General features: G+C 45.2%; 1 protein-coding gene across 2 annotated transcripts in view; it reads left to right on the top strand.

The window, feature by feature from the left end:
• Positions 1-26,691, top strand: part of LOC119160937 (DNA mismatch repair protein Msh6) — a 619,403-nt gene that overhangs the window by 384,281 nt on the left and 208,431 nt on the right. For both annotated transcript variants that reach the window (XM_075880344.1, XM_037413220.2), the window contains 2 exons: positions 10,010-10,179; positions 22,666-22,782. In XM_075880344.1, the coding sequence (XP_075736459.1) occupies positions 10,010-10,179; positions 22,666-22,782 (287 nt within the window). The remainder of the gene's footprint in view (positions 1-10,009; positions 10,180-22,665; positions 22,783-26,691) is intronic.

Genomic DNA, 26,691 nt, shown 5'->3' with positions numbered 1-26,691 from the left:
TATCAATGTTGCCTTTTTTACATCAATAGCAGCTTCACACTATGCTCGAAAAGAAAATTTGGGCTTGAATAGCGCTCATATATGCACTCATCTGGGAAACAGGCATATATAGGCACTATGAAAACACCATAAAAGCCCTTCTTAACCTCTAATTCATGCTCATATTGTCACAATGCAAAAACAGCAGCAGTCGAATACAGGAAACTCACTTTAATTGTACCAGAACACTGGCAAACTGACCGGAAGATAACCTCGTCTTCTTCTCTCGCTGCCCGTGTTCTTCGTTGTTCTCTTGGTGCTGCATATTCAATGTGGCACTTGCCCCCCTCCAGAGAGCAGCGTCCCAATGCTCTTCTACAAAAGACGGTGTAGTAGATGTATGGTGTAAATCAGTTCGAAAAGTAGGGCTTCATTCGCACAACGTGCACGATTTCTGGTTTTTGCTGGCGAGTTGTCGAGGGGCTTTCAGGAACGACCACATAATTAACGTCGCTCAGGCGTTGTAAAACTGTGTAGGGGCCAAAATACTTCTTCAGCAATTTTTCAGGCAGTCCCCGGCGGCGGATAGGACTCCATACCCAGACTTCGTCGCCAGCCCGATAGACGACATGTCAGTGTCGCAGATTATAACGTTGGGCGTCGTAATTTTGCTGCTGGGTGATTCGGACGTGCGCAAGCTGCCTCGCTTCTTCTGCTCGTTGGGTAAAAGATGCAGCATCCAAATCGATGTCATTGCAGTCGTGCAGTAACATGGCGTCGAGCATCGTCGTCACTTCACGGCCATGAAGGAGACTGAACGCCGTTCTTCGTGTAGTTTCTTGCTGCGCTGTATTATAGGCGAACGTGATGTACGGTAGAATGTCGTCCCAGTTCTTGTGATCCACGTCAACGTACATACTCAACATGTCGGCAATAGTCTTATTGAGGCGTTCTGTTAAGCCGTTGGTTTATGGATGATAGGAAGTGGTTTTCCGATGGGCTGTTCCACTGAGCTCAAGCACTGTCTTCGGGAGCGCGGCCGTGAAAGCGGCACCTCGATCCGTTATTATGATTGTCGGAGCACCGTGCCTCAGGACGATATTTTCCACGAAGAATCGTGCGGTTCAACGGCGGTGCCACTTGACAAAGCCTTTGTTTCCGCGTAGCGCGTAAGATAATCAGTGGCGACTATTACCCACTTGTTGCCAGCATGGGCAGTTGGATATGGTCCAAGGAGATCCATTCCAATTTGTGCAAAAGGTTCCGTGGGGAATTGATTGTAATAGTCTAGCTGGTTTTAACGGTGGCGATTTTCGTCATTGGCAATCAAGGCACATGCGAACGTAAGGCTTCACAATAGCTGGAAGTCTTGGCCAGTAGTATTTCTGTTGGATTCTGGCCAATGTACGTGTGTATCCGAGATGACCTGACGTTGGCTCATCGTGGCAAGCACAAAGTATCTCCTCACGGAGTGACGTCGGAACGACAAGTAGGTGAGTGCTTCTTCAGGGAGAAAAGTTCTTCTTATAGAGAACACCACTACGTAAGCAGAATGACGGCAGGCTCCTTGCAAATCTTCTAGGGACGGTTGTTGTTCGGCTATTCAAAAATTTAATAAGGGGAAGCAACTCTTTGTCTTCTTTCTACTTGCACGAAATCGTAGTGGTGTCAACGACTCCTACAAACGCCATGCTGTCATCTTCTGTGTCATCGTCGCGCTTTATCGGTGACCTTGATAAGCAATCGGCGTCGGCGTGCTGCCGTCCGGACTTATACACGACCGTCATATCAAACTCTTGAAGGCGTAAGCTCCACCGTGCGAGCCGACCAGACGGGTCTTTCAAGTTGGTCAGCCAGCAGAGGGAATGATGGTCGCTGACTACGTGGAAGGAACGACCATAGAGGTACGAACGAAACTTCATAACCGCCCATACGACAGCAAGACACTCTTTTTTTGTTGTGGAGTAGTTGGACTCGGCGTGGGAAAGCGTCCTGCTAGCTTATGCGATCACACGCTCGGCTGAGTTTCGCCACTGGATGAGTACAGTGCCTAAACACACGTTGCTGGCATCTGTGTGGACCATGGTAGGAGCATCCTCATCAAAGTGAGCAAGCCCAGGCGGAGTCTGCAGGCATTGTCGGAGATCGTCAAATGCCACCTGTTGATCGTCGCCCCATGTGAACGAAACGTCTTCTCTTGTGAGTCGTGTTAACGGCAAGGCTATGTGGGAGAAATTGGCAATAAACCTTCGGTAGTATGCGCATAGGCCAAGGAAATGCCTGACTGCATTCTTGTCTTTTTGGAACCGGAAATTTTCTGACGGCCGCAATCTTATTGGGTTAGGTCGAACACCTTCATGGCTCGCCACAAGGCCTAAAAATTGGAGTTCCTTGAAACCGAAATGACACTTCTCGGGTTTCAGTGTCAGGCCGGCAGACCTTATTGCCCTGAATACTGATAGCAGCCTGCTCAGGTGTTCCTCAAATGTTTTTTAAAAAACAATGACGTCGTCCAGATAGACCACACATGTCTGCCACTTAAGGCCTGGCAGAACGGTATCCATCAGTCTCTGAAATGTTGCGGGGGCTGAGCACAATCCGAATGGCAAGGCTTTAAATTCATAAAGCCTGTCAGGCGTTACAAAAGCCGTTTTTTCTCTATCTCGCTCGTCGACCTCAATTTGCCAATACCCACTTTTGAGGTCCATCGACGAAAAGTAGCGTGCATATCTCAGCCTGTCGAGTGAATCATCGATGCGCGGTAATGGGTATACGTCTTTTTTTGTCACACGGTTCAGCTTGCGGTAGTGGACACAAAATCGCAAGCTTCCATCTTTTTATTTAACCAGCACGACCGGCGATGCCCAAGGACTTCTTGACGGCTGGATGACATCATCATCGAGCGTTTTCTTCACTTGTTCCTGGATTGCTTCACGCTCTTTCGGTGCCTCGCGGTATCGGTTCTGTCGTATTGGCCTTGCCGTCTCCTCTGTTATTATCCGATGCTTCATCAGTGGCGTTTGACTGACCCTCGAGGTCGATGAAAAACAGTCTTTGAACTGGTGAAGAAGATCTACTAGACGCTGTCTCTGCGCAGGTGACAAATCCGTGCTTACGTCAATAGGTGGTGGGGCTGACGTGGCTTGCGTCTCGTCCTGTTGTACTACACAGCACTCGCGGATTTCGGTGATCTCGTCGAAGTAGACAACTGTAGTGCCTTCGGTAATGTGTCGTCGCTCGTTGGTAAAATTCGTCAACAGAACCTCTGCTTCACCGCACACAACATTGACGATACTTCTGGCAATTGCAACACCGCGAGAGAGTAGAAGCGTCAATACTTGTTCAGCGATTCCTTCTCCAGTATTCTGCTTGCTGCACATGACTGAAACAAGGCGGCACGATAACGGAGGTACGGTCACATCGTCAATGACTCGCAGGGATTTTCGGTGTAGCACTGCGCTTTGATCCGCTGAAAAGGTCAGTACACCGTCCAGAATATTGATGATGGCACCATATTCACGCAAGAAATCCATCCCCAAGATTGCCTGTTTGCAACACTCTGAAAGAATAACAAAAGTGGCGACGCAGGATGCATCCCCTATCTTCATTCTTGCAGTGCACTTTCCGGTAGGTGTGAGTAGCTGCTCTCCAGCTCCTCTAATCTGCGGTCCTGTCCATTCCATTCTAACCTTCCTGAGCGTGTCTGCCAGACTCTTACTCATTATTGAGAAGTCCGCACCAGTGTTGACCAATGCCTTGACGTCATGTCCGTCAATCGTAATTGCAACTTCGGCACTAACAACCCCATCTTTCGTCGATTCATTGAAAATGTGTCTCTCTTCACTCGGCAGTATTGGGGGAATTTCAGCACTTCGTCGATTCGCAACCTTCCCCCCTGAGGTCGCTGCTTTTAGTTTCCCCGGCGTGGACTAGGAGATCTCCCTCTTGGCATGTCAGTGGTGCTCCGTCTAGAGGATGGAGAATAACGCCCAGGAGAGGGTGAGCGTGACCGAAACCCAGGAGGAACATCCCGCGGGGTCATGACACTCGAGTCGACATCAGGTGTTCCGTAGAAATGGCGCCGAGGTACAGTGAAAGGAAATTCTTGGTACCCTGCGGCACGATACAAGCAATACCGAACGATGTGGCCTACTTTCCCACAGTGAAAAGGCACAGGGGCCTATAATCAGGGTTACGCCAGATGTCAGTTTTGCGAAGTGGTGGCCGCCTCGGCGTCGAAGTTTCTCTGTAGTACCAAGGCGCTGTCGGCAGATATTGCTGGTGGTACTGATGTGGTGTCGGCACGTTCCCTGGCTGTCGGCGGACTACGTCTGCATAGCTTGCCCTGGGCGTGCTCGTGTTCGGCTCAGGAAGCGAGAGCGCTTGCCTGATCTCCTGGCGTACAACTTCCGTTACTGAGGCGATCGCGCAGTCATTCGGTTTGGCGACGAGCTTCTTGACCTTTTCTTGTACGATTTCTCGTATTAGTTGGCGCAAAGAACCTTCGTCGGATGTTGTTGCTGTGGTCGTGGCTGCCACGCTGGTCGGTGCACTGTGGGTTGGGCGGTCATACTGGCGATAACGTAGATGCAGTGCGCGCTCGATAGATGTCGCCTCCTTGGAAAATTCCTCCACACTTGTAGGTGGGTTTCGTACGAGACCAGCGAAGAGCTGCTCCTTAACGCCCCGCATGAGGGGGCTAATCTTTTTGGCTTCGGGCAGGATCTGCTCGACGAAATAGCCACGTCATGTTCTCAACAAACATCGTAACGGATTCATTTGGTTTCTGAATCCGTGACTTGAGAATATGCTGTGCGATTTCTCGTCTTTCAGTGCTCGCGAACGTGTCGAGGAACTTCTGCCGGAACTCGTCCCAAGACGACCACACGCGATTCGTGAACCACGTTCGGGCTCCGTCTTGGAGCGGAAAATAAACGTAGCCCAGTTTCTGTGTGGTGTTCCACCCGTTAACATTCGCTGTGTGCTCAAATTCCTCGAGCCAGTCATGTGCATCCTCATATGCGTTTCCGTGGAAGTCAACCAGAAGTCGAGGGTTCAAAACATTTACCTGTGTCGTGTTTGGGCTGGACATGTTGGGGCCAGTGCTTCCAGGCGCCGTCATGCTTTCTGGTACAGTCACGCTTTCCGGCAATGGACCAAACTCCGGGCTGAGGCCTAACAGGCGCCGGCTGCTGCGGTGAACGGGGGTGTCGTTGCGCGGAAGTCTTTCTTGACTAGATGCGGGGCTGTTGTCAGGCGTCCCGAACATGTACCCAGCGCCTCCACCAGTGTCACAATGCAGAAACAGCAGCAGTCGAATACAGGAAACTCACTTTAATTGTACCAGAACACTGGCAAACTGATCGGAAGAGAACCTCGTCTTCTCTCGCTGCCCGTGTTCTTCGTTGTTCTCTTGGTGCTGCACATTCAATGTGGCAATATATTCAAATGGCAGGATAGGAATGCAAGGAGCCAAATAGGCATTTGCCTATAATCCGTTCTTTAGTGACATATATATACGATTCAAATTCGATTCAAAATTATTCTACCAAAATCACTATTCGCTTCGAACCTAAAATTGACTATTAGCACAAGTCTAATCAGTGGGTATTTTGAGATGAAGTGGCTAAAGCAAGTGGCACTGCATATCACTTCTCAAGCTGTGAAGAGGATAGTTGTGCGAACAACACCACCTGCACTTGCGTTTGATATGTGTCTTGAAAATTCTGCGGTTTGTTTCTGTAAAGCCTACTTCACTGCATACATAAACCCCTCTTTTTTGCTTCATGGCTATTCTTTTGCTTTAGCTGCCGAAATTCTCAAGTAGAGATGTTGTCCCTGAACATGTGCCTAGTTTAAGAGCTATATGACATCAAGAAAATTATTTCTACCCATCATTATTCGGCATCGTGTTGAGGGTTGAGGGGGACGATTTCATAGTGGATTGTTCCGATGCATTTGTCGGTCAAGTTATCACACAAGCTAACAAAATATGCGATGGCAGGAAGCGATGGCATGCGATGGCATCACCTCTTTCAGAAAGCAGGGAAAAAAAAATTGGCAGATCCCACGTACAGTGGGAATCGATAATAAGCGTAGCATATGTCTCTTTAAAATCAGCACAATGTTACGAGGTGGAGGTAAATGATGCCGTACATGACTTCCGTGTCATGATTATCATGTTTGGATGTGTCGTTTACCTTCATCTATTCACATCATGTGATACCAAATTTATGTGGAGATAGCGAGATGGCCGCGAGCACGCTATGAGCATGATATGTTGTCATGTTCTTGCATGACATGCGTGTGAAGATTATCATGTTTGCACCAGTCATATACTTTCGTCATCCATTTACGTCACATAACACCAAAGTTGGTATATGTGGAGCTAGCAAAACGGCCGCGAGTGCATCATGAAGGGCCCAATATACTCCTATGTAGCGTTGATGTGCGCGCACACTGGGCACAGCGACACTACGTTAGCAAAACGCGAGCACTCTGAAGCCAGGCACGACTAGCGTCCGTCGGCCCGGCCCGACGGCGACCGGATTTCGCCCCAATGCATTGTTCAGACAACACTGCCTTTCCCTTTTTTTGTGACGGAGGGACACCGGACGTACTGTAACGCACATGCATCAAAGTAACGCAGCGCGGCGTACGCCTGCGAGTATATGGCAGGACCGGCGCCTGGCGTGACAATGCTGGCATGACGTGACGGAATCAACGCCGGCGAGAACGCGTGCCAGGTAACGTCGAAATTTATTGCCGCCTTGACTGTGACATGTAGTTATTTTCTCACATGACACGCATCTCATGATTGTCATGTTTGCACCAGTCACATACCTTCGTCATCTATTGGCGTCACGTAATACCAAATTTGGCATATGTGAAGCTAGGGAAACGGCCGCGAGCGCATCATCAGTTTGGCATGTAGGTTCTTACAGGACATGCTTGTCGTGATTATCATATTTGGATGTGTCATTTTCCTATGTCGTCCGTTCGCGTCGTGTAATACCGAGTTTGGTACATGTGAAGCTAGTGAAAGGGCCGCGAGCGCATCATGAGTTTGGCATGTAGTCATGTTGTTACTTGACACGCAACTTATGTTTATCATGCTTGCACCAGTCACATACCTTTGTCAGTCATTCATGTACCGTAATACCAAATTTGGTACATATAACGCTAGCGAAATGACCACGAGTGCATTATGTAGTCATGTTACATGACACGCATCTCATGATATTCATGTTAGGGTCTGTCCCTTGTGTTCACCATGCAATCATGTCATATCATACCAGTTTTGCAACATTGTATGCGAATGAAACCACCACAAGAGCTGCAGGACCGTGAAATGTAAACCATGACATTCATGACATACATGTCATGATTTTCATGTTATGACTAGTCAGATATGTTCTTCATACAGTCATGTTATGCCATACCAAGTTTGGTATCGATAGCATTATCGAAACGGCAAGGAGAGCTAAAGGTCTTAGGCGGCTAGATAGATAGATACGCCCAAAGTCGCCGAAGTTCGCTAAGAAATGCTTCGCATTTTAAAAGGAAATTTACAGGCATTTTGATCGTTAGGTTCTATATATCTCAAGAAGGGGAAAATTCGGAAGCTTTCGTAATTGATTGAATTTCAACATCATTGTAACACCACATCCGCCCTTCAAAAGCGTGGTAAAATATTTTACTTGAGATCACAACGACTTAGGTATAATATGATTGACATTACGTTGTGCTAATTGCAGCGCGTGGTGTGGGAGAAAATTCTTTCTGCAAACGGAAAAGTGGGACCCATATGTCCCTTTGTCGCACAAAGGGTTAAGCACCAGTCCTGTTGTATGTGTTTTGTCTCCGTCATTTGCGCTTTTCAAGTTTACTCTGATGACGGATAATCTTTCCCAAACAAAGGTATTATTAGAGAAATGCTCTTTTCCCACAATCTCATTGCGATGAAAGCACAACACGTAAAAGTGTGTGCAAGCTAATGTCTGCCAAGACGGCAGCAATCGCGGCTTCATTCTTAGAACCAAAGTTTACAGTTGCTGCTCGAGCACCTCCCTTTCCCCTACTATTCTTATCTTTTTATGCTCAGCATTTTTTTTTCTCTGCTTCGACATCTCTGCTTCGACTCAGGAGAGTAAGATTAAGCTGCCGCATGTGCCCTCTGAGCGATGGAGATAAGCTTTCTTGTTTGATCCTTGCATTAGGCGCGATCATTGCCCCACATGTGCGCTTTCACCCGCAGGTAGAAAATGTAATGCGTGAGGGTAAATTTTTAATTTACATGAGGCATGAGAATGATGGCAACGACAGCAAGAACCAGCCAAAGTATTTATATAATTTTAATCGCAATATACAGGCTATTGCACAATTTAGATTATTGTTTCAAAAATGCTACATTGGACTGCTTCACAAGTGCTGTGAAACAGAGCTACATGCGCTCTGAACATTCTGACTGCTTCAAACTTGATCGAAAAGGGCTTTCTGGCTGTTTCTAATCTGCTCCTAAATGTCTTTTTGGATGCTACAGAAGGCACTTTTGCGAGCTTCCTGGACTGCTCCCAAAGTCATGTACAGTAAAACCTTGTTAATTCGAAGTCAATGGGGCTGCAAGAAAGCTTCGAATTAAGCGGGTTTTTGAATTAAAAGAACATATAAAAAGTGTCATGCCAACAACTTAGAACTATTGAAACTAATCTGTGCTCGTCGTTTGCTGTGCCGGCTAGCTTGCGGCTCCAAAGGTTATGTTTTCCAGCAATACCTGGTCTTCATTTTGCCGTGAACATGAACGAATGGTAGACGTCACTGCTGCCACCGAAAAGAAAAAATAATAAAATGCGGCCGTGATCGACTGAAATGTGCATCTGCAGGAAACAAGACATCTTTACTGCAACACAGTAGTTACCTCGCTGTGTCAGCACATCATAATCTCACTATTTACACATTCTTTCCATTATAAATAGGAATTTAATAGTGGCCAGTATGATAAAGCTCACGATGTGTTTTGGCTGGAAAAAATGATCTTTGAAACTTTCGAACTTAGTTTTCGAAGTAGGTGTTGCTGTCAAGAACTCCGCCAGCAGTGCAAAGACACGAGTTGCTGGAGCAACCGTCCTTCGGAGGTTCGCATACATCGCAATTTCTCCTAAACTGTTCTTTATTAATTTCTTTACAATCCCAGGAAGAGTGGGTAAACCATGACCCGCTGACATTGCGAGAGACATGCAATAAGCGGCCCGCGTGTCATTGTGTTGCAGTGAAGCACGGCACGTTTTTTGCAGGCGCATGTTTTGGTTGAACACGAGACTTTTTTTTTTTTTTTTTGCGCTAAATGTAGTGAAACTGGGGTGCTTTAGCTGTCACTCATTTGTATCAATATGTCGCATAGCCTTGTGGCAATTAATGGCCGTCGTTTCTGCTGATTCGCCGCAAAATCTGGATCTCGAACTGGCACATGGAACCCAAAGTTTTTGAAATAACGGGACTGGTGCCGGCCGCCACTTTAAATTATCCACTCTAACTTACATTGAAAAACACTGAACTGCAGAAATCCTTTGAATTAAGCGGATTTCCAAATAACCAAGTTCGAATTAACGAGGTTTTACTGTATTTTGTTACACCACTGTTAGGAGGGGAGCCACTCGGTACTACAACTACCCTGTGAGCATCACATAGCCAGATAAATATGCTGGCAGGCATTGACAGTTATATTGGACATGGCAGGAGTGACTTGACAGCTTCAGTAATCTAAAAAGAACATGACTTTTTTTTTAACTGCTTTATTTTAAAATGATCTTTTTTCTCTTTAAGGGGTCTGAAAAAATGGACAGTGACTGTATGACACTTCATCAGCATGTGGGGTTGAGATACTCTAGAAATATAATCACTGCTGTCTTTTGTAAAATGCAGGTTGTTTATTTGAGAGGTGTAGTAAAAAGTTAGTGCTTGTCATGCAAGCCATGCCTGAAATCAGTTAGCCTTTTCAGAACTTTATCATGTGTTCATGTGTGGTGTGCAGGAAGCGAACAAGGCCCTGCAGGAATACCTGGCCCAGCAGAGCCAGCGCTTCCGCTGTAAGGCAGCTTTTGTGGGATCTGGCAAAAACCGCTTTCAGATCGAAGTGCCGGAGTCATGTGCCCGGTTTGTAGACTCCTCGTATCAGCTGCAGGGCCAGCGCAAGGGCTACAGGTAGGTAAAGCTAGTTCGTTAACTCTTAGAGTGATACTGACTCAGAAATTGCTGCAAAGTGTGGCTTAGCGCCTGTTAGTCATAACACGACACATTATTTGCTGCAGCATGTGAGAAAGTATTAATTACAGGCTCCTCATTTATAACCAGTTTAAGTTCTGGTGCCGCTGGATACAACAATGCTCTACAATGCCTGGTTTCTTGACTTTGTAAAATACAGTCTCCCTGTGATGGGAAACACCTGCAAAACTCATCTGCGTGTACTTCAACGGCTGCAAGCTCAAGCTCTAGGAACGTGCCTCGGTCTTTTTAAATGTGCATTTACAGCGGCAATAACTGTCATGGCTAGAGATCATCCTATTACCACATACGTAACTATGAACTCCCTCAGGGTGCATATTCGACACCTTGCAAGGGTACCCTCACACCATATGGCCTCTTTACCTGCAGAAAGGTCGCATACAACACTCGGTCATATTGCAGCCCATAGTACTTCTTTACCTTCAAACTATGTATATGCCTGCAGCAAGACCTCCCTCGCCTTTATGCTGCCTACATCGCATACCTGCCAAGTCTCCCGGATTGTCCGAAGACTCCCGCATTTCGACCATTTCTTTCATATGTATGGTTGTCATGAAAATCCCGAAAATCACAATTCTTTTTTTTTTTTCGTTTATGTACCCATGGAACCCAACGTAGGCATTACATAGGGGGAGCATAACATTTCATGTAAAGTGCAATAGAAACAAAATAAAGTGAGAAAAAAAAAGAAACTGTGAATCAAAATAGAAATTCCTAGTTGTACACTTCTCATCAATCGACATCAACGTACTGCATTTCTTTCGTTATACAAGAATTCTACCCACATTGTTTGTCTTGCATATACAGGCATCGTGACAACATGATTAGGATACACATTTTTCGTGTTAAGAATAGTCGCTAACACCTATAGGCTAAGATGTAGTTTTATAACGACGCTTCATTTAAAGCGTTTTTAAATACTGCGTGGTCAGTTACTTCAACCATGTTACTGGGGAGATGATTCTATTCTGAGATAGCTTGGTGTAAGCGTGAAGACTGTAATAGGTTAGTACGTGCAAAGGGTTGCTCAACCTTAAATTTGTGATTGATGCGGGGAAAAATCTTTTTGACAAGTATGATATGCACTTGAGAGAATGTACTTGGTTGATGAAAAAGCTGATGGAAAAAAAGCTAACAGGCATATTTTTCTTAGTCTGCAAGGGGGTGAGACCAAGTTCATACTTTATTTTTGTGATGCTTGATTGCTGTTAATAATTACCAGAAATAAAACGTGCTGCCTTATTTTGCAAAGATTCCAGTTTGTTGATAAGAAACATGTGGTGTGGGTTCCATATAAAAGAGGCGTACTCAAGTTTCGGGTGGAGTATGGTAGAGTATGGTAGTATGAATACTTGAATCCGAATTTCACTGTATTCATTGGACCGAAATTCTAATGTTCCCAACACTTTTCCTAATTGTGGCAGGTGATGTGAACTTTGATACCGAAACCATCGAACGATGGCCAAGAGCAGCATGATCGAAGCTTCGTAAGTACGTGTATGGCTAGCGCACGCACTGTCTTCTACAGTCGACAAAACCGCGGTCGTTGTTGACGCGACCGTGTATAGTATCGACGTAACTGACATAATTCCGAAAATGTGTATGCGTCCAACGCTCCACCAGCCAAAGCAACGCTGCTTTCGGCATACACTGTAGACAAAACCGTGGCAGATGCGATCTTAGATGGCATAAAACAGCTTAGTTTTAAACGTACGTGTGCAGACAGTGCATGCGGGTCGAAAACGGAACTACTGTTTGCCACAACTGTCGCACACCAAACCGTGGTTTCGGCGACACGATAGTGATCAACGACCTCCGAGAGGCATGCGGCTAATGCAGCGGTTAAAGGCAGTAAAGACGTAAAAAGGGCTGAAGTGTTTTGGCATTCTTGTCAAAATAATCTAGTAGTGAGAAAAGCTTCGACCTGCGCTCTTGTGGCAGCGAGCTGCGCCGTCCTGTCCGTTTACGCATGTCCCAGAGACATACGCGAGTTATTATGACGGAAGTATATTTTTCTAGTTGTTTTGATTATGTGAAATTTTGGGATTATTTACGCTCCCACTTTGAGACTCTCACCTTAGTGGGAAACCCTACCCTTGTTCGGCCACTCCAAGCCATTATGAGACCTCTACAGCTTGCAATTGAGACTCTTTTCCCCTTCATGTTATTCGCGATGTATTTGTGTTGTTTTCTTGTGTAGCAAAAGAAATGGTGGAAAATAATTCAGCGTGGCAACCCCCTCCCCTACCTATTGCAGAAATCTCCCGGATTCAGAATTCTTGAACTTGGCAGGCATTACATCGGCCTAAAGTGCGCCTTAACGTGTCAGGTGTTACAAAGAAGGCAAGAATGTCATCATTTGCACCTATACAGGCTGCATTGCTGTATTTACTCGAGGTGAACAGTGCTCACACCCACCCATATTCACACAGACGGTTCAGTTATGGCAGAGTCCTTCAATGCTTTTCTGGTCACGAAAGTGCCGCCTCAGCTTCATATGGAGCCAGCACTGGCCGCTAGGGGCGCAGCTGTGCTCGTGAGGGCATGCTGCCGTCCGCTACCGCTGCGGTAGTGTGTTGGTCTGCTTTGATTTTCAAGCTTTCTAAACTTCTGCAAAAGTCGTTTCACTTTCCCTCATTTACTTGGAACATTCAGCATGCGTCGGTGACTGCGTGAACGCGCCGTCTGCCTTGAAATGAGCACCCAGGAGAAAAAAACTAACAGCTCTGGACAAGCAGCTCGCGGCAGTCGCAGTCGAAAATGACAAAAATTCGGGGTTTGCCGCACCATAACGATGATATGATTTTGATACACGTCGTAGTGGGGGATTCTTGATTAATGTTTAACAGCTGGGGTTGTTTTTATATGCATGTAAATCAAAGTGCACGCCTTTTTTTCTGCTCTTGCGTTTCGCCTCGTCGAAATGCAGCCGTCAGGGTCGGGGGAGCGCCGCTCGTTCGTCGCAATACTGCAACTGGTCCAGCTTTTCAAAATTTGCCTGAAATCAGACACTGTACATTCGCAATAACACACTTGCTGTGCCACATGTAAACAGAGGTGAACATACGAGTTGTTACACGTCCATTCGCCCGGAAGTGAGCGAAATCTCTCGACTGCGCAAAGTTTCGCATAAGGCCAGATGGTTCGCACGGCACGGCCGCTCAATTTCTATTAAACTGTGAACATTATCAGACTCCTGGTGTCATTTTATTCGCAACAGAAAACCCAAACAATTAAACCATTACTGCAAGAAATGCTTCCGTAGAATGCCTTCTTTTCATGACAAGAAAAAAAAAAAAACACCTGTTCTATGCGCTTCAAATTTCTGGACCGAACGATTAAATCCCTCTACGAGCCTTAGGTACAATATATGTAATATCAGAGTCCTTAAATGCCAGCAATACTAACCTCATAGCAGTCTTCGGTGCGGCGTGTTGCCCTGCCACGGTGTTCTAGCGGTTATGGCACCCGGCTACAGATCTGAAGGTTGCGAGATCTAATCCCGGCCGCGGCGGCTGCATTTTGGTTGAGGCGAAATGTTGAGGCCCGTGTACTTGGAGTTTGGAGTTTGGTACACGTTAAAGTGGTCAAATTCGTTCCGGAGCCCTCCACCACGGGGCGTCTGTCATAATCACAGCTGGTTTTGGGACGTAAAATCCCATCAGTCAATCGGTGCGACGTTTAGTTTATGATCATGACGAACGTGAAAAGTAAGGTCGAACACAGTTGACAGTGTATTTTAATTAGGCCATTGTTTTATAAGCAGTCTCATATAGAAGAGACAGTAAACCAGTAACTTAAGCCGCTCGTGATTTCGACAAAAACACACAAGAAGTTATTTTGATTCTTCTAATGGCCGACTATATACGAGGGGTTAAGATATTCCAATCATCGATGCTAATATTGTTGTCAGTGTCAGAAGGAAAAAAATAATTCAACAAGAAAAATACATACAAGGTGCCTGTGCGAAAGCAATATGCAAGCACAACCATTTATTAATTTTATTTAAAACAAACCACATACACAGAACACCAGTGCACAGTTCATGAAAAGCTAATTAAAAAACGTGAAGAATGGACAGCAACATATGTGAGATATGGATTGGGTGCAGAGTTACCTTTGAGTGTTTGGTTTTTTACCACCCCCTGCTGGACATGAAGCGCACCCTTTCGCTTGCATCTGTTTGTTTGTTTCTTTCTCTCGTAAAAAAATGCAAACGCACCTTGAGAAAAAACTGAACAACTTCTGCAGTCGTGCTCACAAAATGTGACTTGCAACCGACAGCAGCTGAAGCAGTCCGAGGGTCCATCAAAACATCCTCCACAATATTCATGTACACACCAGAACAAGCAGTTTTTTCAACTGTGTGCGCTTCCATGTGATCCTCCACAATTTGAAGGAGTGTGACGAGCTGGCTGGAGGGCACAAGGAGAAAACCTTTAGACTTAACAAGAATCAGGCCAGTTGCCGGTCGTTCTGAACTCCTCAGACTTTCTACGCAGCTTGAGCATCTCAGCGAGGAAAACTTCTTTGCAACGTATCCAGCGAGGTAGTCCAAGATCTTCTCCTTAGGAGACTGCTGATGTTGCAAAAGTGAAGCCTGCTCCACAGTTTCTCCTGGCTCCAGAAGTACTTTATCAAAGAGAATAGCCAAACAGTCCGCCAGAAATGCAAACACTGTATTGCTGGTGTGCTGAACATAGAAAGTGCACCTAACGAAAAAGATGTACTGAATGCCTAGTATTGCTTTACACCTTTTGTATGACGAAATCCAGGCTTTATCAGAAATCAGCTCGGCTTCTCCAAATTAATGGCTGCAAAATCTTTGATACTGCCTGCACTGCACAGTCCCCTGACACATATGTAATGCTCATACAGCTTAGTGTGGCTAGAAATGAGAAAATTCACACCTAAATGCATGCAGCCTAAAAACTATCCTGAAAACTTAGTTAAAGAACTAATACGCTTTGATCAGTTTTATTCTATTCAGGAGATATCGCTCCGCATAGCGTTTGTACTGTGTTCTTCCTTGCCTGCACTTTTTTTTTTCATTTTGTTTTCCCTGACGAATTCTTACCATCTGGCTCAGATTTCTACCCTTTCAACCCCTGTTAATATATTCTTGCTCACGTGACAGGCAGCAGGTTTTTCCTTCTGGAATAGGTCTTGGAGCTTCAGGAGGAGTTGTGGGCCGTCTCCTACAACTGATGCTCGCTGAGGCGGCTGGACAAGATTTCTGACTGAGAGCATTCTATAAATGAACAGAAATTGCTGGACTGTTGGTTGTCCTCCGTCACCAGCCACGTGCCTGATAATGCCAAAAAATCTCCGAAAGAAAAAATAAGGATTACTATTTAACTATAAAGCGAGAACGTGCACATGCTTACCTCTAATGGGTCCTGTCCAAACTTTCCCACCAGTACGTAGCAAAACCCTGAGGTAAGGAGGTTTTCAACCAGTGATATTGGGCTGAGCAAAGTTATTCTCAGCGCCTCACAGGTGGGCTTGCTTAAAAAGCAGACCTGCCTTTGCTTTGGCAGACTTTCGATGTATTTGCAGCATCTGTCCAACCATGAGATTCTCTCTTTCAGTGTCTATAAAGTAAGAAAGAATTTAGCCTGAGATCAGAAATGTGTGCAAGAGCAAAGTAATAATTCTTACGTCAACATGCTCAGCTTCACTGTACTGCACGTGTTCAGGCCTGCGGAAGTTCAAGCAGTCAAACAATCTGTTCATTTGTCTGATGAATTCAGATGTTCCCGCAGACCCGTGAAGCTTTTTGCATGATTCCTGCTCACTGTAAAATATCATGGCTGTAGCTCTGGATTCACTGAAGAGCTGAAAAGAAATTTTTTGTATTGCATTTCACTGTGAGTCACATCAAAAAGGCCATTTTTTTTTTTTGTTTTCTAAGTGCACTTGAGTGTTGGGCGCCTTACTCGAACAGCAAGTTTGACGCTCATTTTCTGAAAAGCGTTTGGGTATATATGTGCCCTCGTCAGCTTTGGTACAGCACGCAGCCCTGACTGTTGCTCTTCATACTCTAGAAGTGCTGCATAATGATCATGATACACTTCCCGACCTTGAGGCAGCTGTAGAAAGAAGGAATGTTAGAATGTCACTCGAGATGAGATCATATGAGTGACTATATCACAGGAACAGTAATTATTTCACTTACCAAAAACTTCCCAACTTTCTGCAGGTTATTTCTAATACATTTAAATATGTGTGGTGGATCAATGATAGCATAGATAACCTTAGAGGGGTCGCATGGGTGCTGAAACGACACCTGCTGGTCTTTCATGTCACCACGAATTCCTGAAAGAAATGAGCAACTAATAAATTATACCTTTCCAGATAGTCTGCAGCAGAGCTTGTGTGTTAAACACTTACCTAAGGACCTCAAGGCACACCGATTGGTAGTTGAATTATCACATGTCACAGCATCTATAACTGCGCCAGCATTACACAAGTGTACAATGCACTGAAGCACAACCTTTGCAAGTATTGATCCCGGGGCAGCACTTGATGCACAAAAGGTACCCACAGTCTGCGACCATCCCCCCAGAAAGGGTCGAAACAGGAAGACCAAAACATGATCAGCATCCTTTTCACGGTCTGCTGGCCTGGTATGTTCTCCAAAGTCAACCTTACCAACGACTTTCATGTCAGACTCTCGGACGTGCAAACTTTTCCTGACACTCATTTCGTCGAACATGAGCACACCTGAAAGAAAAAAAAATTAATTTCTATCACTTCAGAAAGGCAAAACCACACAGCATTCAGGTTAAGTAATGTGCTTTCAAACCTCGTCGTTCACTTTCAGGGGAAGTGAGCAGCTTTTTCTTGAGCACAGTAAATACATGCGCATCAAAGCCAAAATCGGCTTTCAAGCTCTTCATATAGCAGTAGAGTGTGCGTGGATTTGGCAAGGGTAGAAAGTTGTTCTCTTGGAGATATGTATACACAGATGTGGACTTCGTTTTCAAAAGCAGGCAGTCATATAACCAGTCTTTCTTATACCTGGTAAGGAAAGGGTGCAAATCTCATTCACATGCACAAACATGCTAGCACAGTGCTTCCATAATGCTATCAAGCATAAAGACACATTGCTGTTAACCAAGTGTAACTACATGCCAAGGGGTAATGTGAACATGCACATTGCACTGTGTACACAGTGGAAACCTGATCAACATGCAGGCCAAAACCTTCATAATGAGAGCAGGCCACTATAAATGACACAGATCTATGGTGCATTCTCAATCCAGAACAATTAATAGAGAAAATAAGTGCACATTGGATCTCCAAGTTTTCAACGAAACTGCGCATAAGAACAATCATTCACTGTCTGTTTATAAACGTGCTCAAAACAATAGCAGTAAGGTGTGAAAAAAAGATCAACACATCACGATAACATGGTTATGAGGGTGTGAATAAGCCACTCGTAGTAGTAAAAAGGGCACATTTTTTATATGGACGAAAATCATTGTTTCATGATTTAAAGTATTAGAGTCAGCGCAGTAAAGGTGGACTCAAGCAGAAAACGTATTTCATGGTAGTTTTGAACGCTTAGCTGATTTTGAATGGAGCCGACACTTGCTCAGAAAACAACGGATATGTAGCTTTTAATTTGGTGAATATCTAAAATTACCACGTGAATATTCCATCGCCTTTACACGTAAACCATATTCGTTAAGTAGTGCTTGAAGCTTACCGTACGGCTCTTGCAGACTTCGCGTTTGCCTTCATCACGCACTGATCAATAATCAGTTTCTCGCGATCGGAAAGTCTTTGAAGGCTCTGCTGTTGTTGTTCGTACTTGGCAGTCTTCTTTCGGAACTCGGCGAGTTTTGTTTGGCATTGCCGAAGCTGCTGCTTCGCAGCACGAAGTTGGCACCTCAACTTTTGCACTGCTGCACAGCTGGCACAGTCAACCAAGCGGTCTGTCTGACAAGCTGTGTCCGTGTGGTAGGTTTCGACCGTTTCACTGGTCAGTGCCACATCTGCTAAAAAAAAGAAAAAAAAAGGAAGAAGAAAAGGAGTGAAGAAAAACAAGTCATGCAGTTTCAAATTTACAGGCTCAGACGATACCCTCATACACGACGACACGGATGTAATCTGGCCTAGCGCTTACATACCTTCATTCACTGATGCAGCATCGGTGCGGTCTGAACAGGTCGTCGGCGATGCTCGTTGCTCCTCCGTCTCGCACGACGACTCACGTGCTCGTTTGCGCGGTGATCGATTTGTCGATGAGCGGGGTCGAGGTTTACGCTTCGTGAGATACGAAGGAAGGCCACCAAAAATACTTGGGACAGCGTCAGCCTTCAGCGTTGGCTTGTCGCGCTCCAGGGACACGGCGTCGCCGTTGATATTGAAATCATAAGTAGTGACAATGTCCGAGGCGTCGAAATGCTTCGCACACACACGTGTTTATTTGGACTCAAAGTTGAAGTCGCCACTTTCCTGCCGCGGTATGGCCCGTTTCTATTTCTCGCGCTGGTCCTTGTCAGGTGGAAAAGAAAACGACGACACCTTCTCGGTCGTTCCTCTGTAGCCGGAACGGCACCCTGGCACGCAACACGTGTTAGGCATCATCGTCTCACAACATTTTGGCTAACTCGGACACGCACGCACACTTCTTCCACCAGTTTGTCTCGCTGTGCGCATGCGTTTCAGTCTGTTTCAGTACGCGAGCAGCCCGAACGATGCCCTCTGTGGCGCAGTGACGCCGCATCGCGGCAGTTTTGGGCAGCGTATGAAGCTCTCCCATAGAGTGACGGCGGAGTTTCGTGACCAGAAAAGCATTGAAGGACTCTGGTTATGGCTACAAGCTCAACTGCCGCCAAAATAATTCCAGCAAGATTTATTACAGTACAACTGAAATTTTTTCATGCCACTTCAACTACACCAGCTAAAATTGTAACCCTCTGTGCCACTTTTCAGTTTATTATAGAGCAGGCACCTAATTCGTGAGCTCTGTTGCCATAGCAAAGCAACCCTCCGAAGTTTACTATTCGCTTTACATTATACTTTCATGAGCATCTCATAGCGAAAATCAGGCAAGTTCGCCATGATACAATTGAAAAAGGGCACGAATTCCTATTGCAGTGGCTTGTGGCGTTCAGAACACTGAACAAGCGGACACTGCTGCCCGATCTGCCTATGACGGTGTCAGCAGTGTCTACACTCCCCTTTCAAGATCTGACGCCACAAAGAAACTTCTTGTGCTAGCCCGTCGTCTAACGTGTAACTTGTGGCATTCATCGACATTCACAAGTGCACGACTATATACTTTGGACCCTGACCTCCAGTTACATCTGCTGCTCAGCATATCACGACGTGACACTGCCTTGCTGGCCCGTCTGTGACTGACTGACTGTCAGCCCTTCATGTGAAGTGGGCGGGTGCAGCGAAACAGCCGTGCACATTCTCTTTGATTGCACCCACTTCAACTGCGAAAGAGCAACCTCACTAGGCCAGCTAAACAACCACCTCCTGACAGAGAACAAAATCCTGGGGCCCTGGCCTGCCCGGTCTGCATCACGAACTGCTCTGAGAGTGTTGTTGTGGTTCCTGTAAGCAATCGGACTTAGAGACAGACTGTGACTGTTTGCGGACAATGTTGCTTTTTAGTGCTTGAATAGTGCTCCAGTCACTACATTTTCTTTTTTCTGTCACCAACTCTTCTTCTCTTTCATTTTTTACACTCCTTTTTCTGCTTCCCAAGTACAGGGTAACAAACAGGACTCCTCTTCTGGTTAACCTCCCTATCTTTCTTTATCTCTGCACAGTATGCATCAAGAAGTCTGTTCGAACATGAAACGAGACAGCACTGCGGCCTTAAACTTGCGAACAGTTGCTGACTGGTAATCTGCTGGAACGAATGCGGCTAAAAGAAAAGCCATCACAACTTGTATTGTAGCGCGTAAGGGAGTTACCGGGGATTTCCTTGCTTGATTGCGCACGCAAACTTTAAAAATCATGTTAAATACCTTCCCAGCTATTTTAATTGTTGATATTTTGCATATGATATACCATATTTATTCACGTAATTCTCGCACTTGCATATTTCTCGCACACCCCACTTTGCCCAACAATACTACAATTTTTTTTCTGGGGGTAATTATCGCACCACTAATGATGATAGTAGCGTGCGACAGCCTTGCGCCATCTGTTAAACGTTACGTGTAATAGTAACTAATGAAGCCCTGATCCTAGCCATGCCAAGCCAAAGTGGCAAGCGCGCATTGCGGTTGTTGTGTCCTTTCTGTGGTTACACCATGGGGCGATACGGAACCTACAAGGCTGCTTTGAAGTTGAAAGTGATTGATCATGTACTAAACAAAAGCAACAGGGCTGCCAGTGGGCACTTTGGAATTGACGAACTTTATGTTCGCTATTGGTGATGGCAGCATGGGCAGCTGAAAGCCACCAGGACGCGCTGGGCCTTCTGTGTGGCTTAGAGTGGAATTGATGGCAAAACTTTATTTTGTCAGAAGGTTTAGGGACGATTCCGTGTTTGCCCAACGTCGACATTGTGGGTTTTTGTTAAGTGACAAATTCTAACGCAATGCCTGCTAGCTTTGCGTACAGTATTTCAAAATTCTACTATTTGCGTTCAACTTTGGAGTCGCAAATATCTCATGCCTTGTGTTGAACTTGCGGTTTTATTATTAATTCTTGATTAGTACTTCTCAAAGCTTCTAGTGAGTTCCTAGCATCAAAATCCTGATTTGCAGCCACTTCATTTTTTTTTTCCTCGGTCCTTGCATAATTTTCGCACCCCCAACTTTTAATCGGGTTCCACGAAAGGAAGTGCAAGAATTATGTGAATAAATATGGTAGCCATGTTCGTAGCAATCGATTGTGCAGGCTATCTTGGCTGCGAAAGATGTTGACACAAGCCCTTCAGAATCAAAAAGATGATCAAGTTGTGAAGGGGCTCAAGTGTGCGCTTGAAAGATTCTAAAAATTTGAAGCATGTTAACCAAGCCGTAAGATAAAATAAAGATCACTGCATCATTACGAAATGAATGATGATGAGTGGGTGAAGCATTGGGATTATTCAGTGCATAGAGTTTCATACAATACCATATTTACTCGCATAATAGACGCACCCCCAGTTTGGTTGCGAGAAACCAGATTTTTTTATTTCCGTGCATATTGGGCACACCCCAAACTTGGCTGTGATGGGTAGTACATAGATTTGCCGAATCTTCGTACTTTCTGCTCAGTTTAGCTTCGCATGATATAGAGCCGCTTTGCCATGAAACAACAGTCAGCAAATGTTCGGCAGTTGCAATTCACTACCTTAATCATTTAGGCTCACCATTTTAAATCGGGTCACGAAGTTCACAACATTTTGTTTTTTCGTTCAAAACAAAACCAAAACACTGCAATAAACAAAGCCGCAAGTGCGTTTGAAGCCCACAAGCACGAGGACTAGCAAATTCATGTACTAGCCATCATTGTCATGGTCACTGAACGATCGCAGCACCAAAGTCTCCTCTAGTTTATTTTAAAAAGTGTTATGTCTCCAGCAGATGCACTGGCGATGAAAGTGTGAGGGCTTTGACTCTGAAGAGGGTGACATGGGTGTCTCGAGAAATGACCAGAGACCTCAACCTAGTTCGATTGAGGCTGCTCAGGACACAGCAGCTGCGCAAGGCAATCTTCAACATTCCTGGCTCAGGCCCCCTTCAAAGCATGCGGCCCAATACAGCCCCAGTGGGCCATGTTGGCTCGTAGCATCGGGTATCGCCGAAAGCCACTAGGCCTATTCTCGGAAGCCTTCACCATGTCAGCGACGATGTCATCCAATGACGATGGACGAAGACTCAGCGAGAACCAATCATGAACTTTGGCCAGGAACCTATCAGCTTTGCCAAGTAAAGTTGGCTCGAATAGCTTGAACTATAAGCAGCACTAAAGGATAGGGTTGCCTGACTTAGTTTAGGATGGCTGAGACTTTAGTGTGGTTTGTGTGCATGTCGAGGCTGAGTTGTTATTGGTATTTGTTTTGTACATTTTTCACATGCTAGAGTGCTGTGCGTGTGCTTAATAAATGTGTTGTGCCATTAACATAATTTGGTGTGAACCCATCACTCACAATCAACCAAATTCATGATAGATGCTACTAGTATTGCGTAGGCACACTTGGCTTTGGCGCAAAGTACTTCTCATAAAAAAGGGGAGGCAGAAGAGGAGAAAGTGAAGGGCCGAAGTTCGCCACTTCACTTTGTTCTCTCTTATCCCACCTTTTTCATAAGTGACTTGAGCAATGCTGCTTTACCAGCTTGCCCACAAAGAAGTTCCTTTGGGCACTGCTCGTATTTACTATAACCATCATAACTTGTCACTCCAAGAGAATAGATTCAGAATTGGCGTCGCATTATATGACAGGCGCTACTACACTGAGGACGTGAAGCGACTTGCAGCAGAGCTGGTTTCCGCCGAAGAGGCCCAGGAAACGGCCCTCAAGGACATCATGCGTCGCATCTTCGAACACTTTGACTGCAGGTGAGCTCTCGCAAACTGTACGTAGTTATTGTCAAGCTAAGATGAAGAAGTAAAGTGTACCACTAATTCATTTGTGTTCAGCACGTCCAACTAGAGGTGCCCTTTGCTGTAACATGATAGTTAGGACCAACCAATAACTCTTATTGACATGTTCGCCACAGTGTCATACTCGCCAGTCGCCATGCGATGCAGTTTGTGATTGTGCCACATTTGACATGTGCTGAAGCGTTTGCAGGGCAGAGTGTTTCGCACCGCTTTATTACGTTTCGCTGTTTCCAGAGCTGGAAGTAGCAACACGACAGAAGCATGAAAAACAAGGGCAATGCAGCCTCGTGGGCAGGGCCTACATTTATTTTAGGCTGTCACCGACTATAGAACGGGTTTACCATAGTGCACCTGTTATCTGACAGGCCTAGAATGATTTCTCACGAGGCAGCATTCTTTGGCCAAATGAAATCGAAGATGTCCCTGACAAGTCTGATCTCACAGTTACACTAAGGTTGCACGGCGGGCTTGTTGGTTATTCATGTTGTTCGAGGTAAAGCGCATCCAGGACGGGACAGAGAAGAAAGTATGTGTTCTGTATGTGTTTTGTGTTTTCTTCTCTGTCCCGTGCTGGATGCGCTATACCTTGAACAATCACAGTTCCAGTTGCATGCAAATTGTACCTCCTCTCTGCTGCTTCAAAAGCTTGTTCTTTTGACGATTGTTTCATGTCTGCTTCAAGAAGACCACTGAGGAACAAGGAAGTAAGAGCAGTTTGTTGGGGGCAAAGTTAACATGATTGCACTTGCAAGACAGTGAGGACTGACAGAAAGCTGCTCCCTGATGTGCACTTGCATGCAAAATTTAATCTTGCAATAATTAGTGGTGTGAATGAAGGCAGTCCCAGTTAATAGAAATGTTTACTAGACAGAAAGCTCTGGCTGACAGCCCATTATCATTGGCAGAAACCATTGCACATGTTGCTCGTACCTTGAGCCATGCACCTGCTTTCTTCAGTTTCATTTCCCTTTTGGGCAGCAATGCTGCTACAGCAACTACCGTTTAACTTCCAGCTGTTGATATCAAGAACTGACTGCACGTCGCATAACGGAGTAACTTCACAGCCAGTCACGGTGCTTAGCAGCTCATTTGCATAGTGTGTTTTAAATCCCGACCGTGGAAATCACATTATTATGGAAGTGAAAATGTTGCAAGCTGGTGTTCTTAAAGATAGGTATAAAGCCCGAGGTGATCAAATTATCTGGAGCCATCCATTAGAGCGTGCTTCAAAATCGTTGTTGTTCTGGCTCGTAAAACCCCAGAAATCAAGATATCTTCTCGAGTAGAAGCTAAATGGCCTCAACTTTTAAATACAGAGATGCCCGCTACTGCATTCACTGGAAAGTTCATGATTCAATCTTAGTTAACTGGTAGTGATAATCATCACCTCACTTTCTGCAGAGTTGGCCTTCATGTGCCTGTCATTTTTTTAGTTTTAGGAAAACCAACGGTTCACTCAACATTGATCATTTCGTAGTTTTGTACGACAATAGGTGTGCTGTTGCTTGTCAGTGTTGACAATAAGAAAATTCTCCTTCATTCTTTGAAGTGGTTGCCTTCATATCATATTCAAGTGCTGCTCCACAAACAATTCTAATCATGGTTTCGTTCTTATCCTTGGTCGTTCTTTTGTTGTGAAGTAGCTTATTTATTTATTCATTTATTTATTTATCATAGTACCCACAGCACCTAATGGCATTACAGGGGTGGGTGGGGATACAATATTACACTAGACAAATACAGATTCCAACACATCAACATTACAGTAAACGCAATTCACTTACAAGTTTTTAAGTGATACTTAAGATATACACAATATAAAGGAGATTCTGAGTACAGTGTGGCCTTACTTAATGGTGCGAGTGCACTGCTGGAGACCCAGCAGTGACTCGCACCATTGTGAATATACTTCATCTGAAGTAATTTCTGCAACTTTAGGAGACAACCTATTTCATTGGCTTATCATCCTGAGGAAAAATGACATGTGAAATGCGTCAGTCCGGCAGCTTATTTCCTTTACCTTATTAGCAAGATCTAGTCGTTGTGAAACATACTTGTTCCCATGTAGAATCCTTAATTTATATCTCAATCCTATTAATAGGCTTGTGTGCATATTCGAATGCTTCCAATATTCAAACGAACATCACATTATTCTAATTTGCTTGTATTCAAATCGAAATATTGAAAACTTTAATGTATTCGAAAGGAACAAATTGTTGTACATTAGTGCCTGTGTAACTCCCACTAAGGCGGTTTCACTGCAGTGGAGGGCTGCTAAGCCGTGAAAACACCGATTTGTTGAAAATTCGCACTGCTGCGAAACGCCACTTACAGGTTAAATGAACATATCACCCTCACATTTATTCATTGTTTTTGACACATAAAGCTTGTCATGCTGGCTTATATGCTCTAAGTACAGTAAATATTAAGACATAACATATTGTCACGGGATCGTGACGTGAACGAAGGAAGCACACTGGACGTTCAGTTTAAACTTTTTATTTGGCCGAACTTGTGGCCTCGTAAAAAAATGTCCGACTACAGCAAGGCACTGATAGCGTCGAGCATGACGTCGGCCGTTGATGAAAAACTGAGAAGCATGATGCACTTCAGCATTTATACTTGTGTCGTAGAATATTCTAGCGTTATCGCTAGGGGCCGCATAGGTTCCAGAATAATCTGTAATCTTTGGGAAGTGGGCGTAATCTTATTTAAATGATTACTACAATCCCAAAGCTTCTCGAACAGTGCAGGCGTCGTTTCCGCTGAGAATTACGTACAGTGTTACTGGGTGGTAAGAAAACTTGAGGAACGAACGTGCATTGCCCCAGTCTTAAAAAAGGTATCGTCCCGATGGTTAACAGAGGATGAAAGTACAATAATGATTCAAAAAAGTATAAATGATAGGGCACGATACAACAATAATAACAGCAGGATACACTCTTTCAGTTCATTATCGTGTATGAAACGGCTTGAGGCGCGTGACATGGACGACTTCAGGTCACAATTGGCGCCATCGAGAGTTTTCGTCGTCGGGGACAACCTCATAGTCGAGTGGGCCGAGATATCGTACTACCCTGTATGGTCCGAAGTGCGGTCACAGAAGTTTTTCACTGAGTCCTTGCGGCGTGTTGGGGTCCATACCCAAACACGTTCACCAGGCCAGTATTCCATGAAGCGTCACCGAAGATTGTAACAGCGGTGGTCAATCATCTGCTGATTTGTGATGTGCAGACAAGCGAGTTGACAAGCTTCAAGATAGAGGGTGACGCCGAGGTTTTCTTCGTCAGCGGCATTAAGCAGCATTGCGTCGAGCGTCTTTGGTGAGTTCCTCCCGTAGGCCAACTTGCTCGGGGGCATCTGCGTTGTCTCTTGCACTTCCGTGTTGTAAGCGAAGGTCAGATACGGAAGGATGGTGTCCCACGTCTTGTGTTCGATGTTGACGTACATGACCAGCATGTCAGGGATTGTCTTGTTTCGCCACTCAGTGAGACCATTTGTCTGTTGGGGGTAGGCGGTGGTGGCTTGTCTGGCTTGTTCTCAAGACCGCCCGAGTCAAATCAGCAGTAAAGCTCATATCTCTATTGGTGATGAGAACCTCTGGCACGCCATGACGAAGGAGGATGTTCTCAACGAAGAACTTGGCTACATCTTCGGAACTATCTTTTAGTAGGGCCTTTGTTTCGGCATAGCCGGTGACGTAGTCAGTAGCTCCAACAATCCATTTGTTTCCCAAAGTTGACGTCCGAAACGGCCCCTGTGGGTCCATCCCGATTTGTTGAAACAGTCGGCGAAGTGGTTTGATCGGCTGAAGAAAGACTGCTGGCCTTGTCGGCGGTGTCTGGCGTCGTTGACAGTCTGGGT

Source organism: Rhipicephalus microplus, chromosome X, assembly GCF_043290135.1.
Source record: "Rhipicephalus microplus isolate Deutch F79 chromosome X, USDA_Rmic, whole genome shotgun sequence".
Lineage (NCBI taxonomy): Eukaryota > Metazoa > Arthropoda > Arachnida > Ixodida > Ixodidae > Rhipicephalus > Rhipicephalus microplus.
The sequence above is the reverse complement of the archived record's forward strand: the minus strand, read 5'-3'. Positions and strand labels throughout refer to the sequence as shown.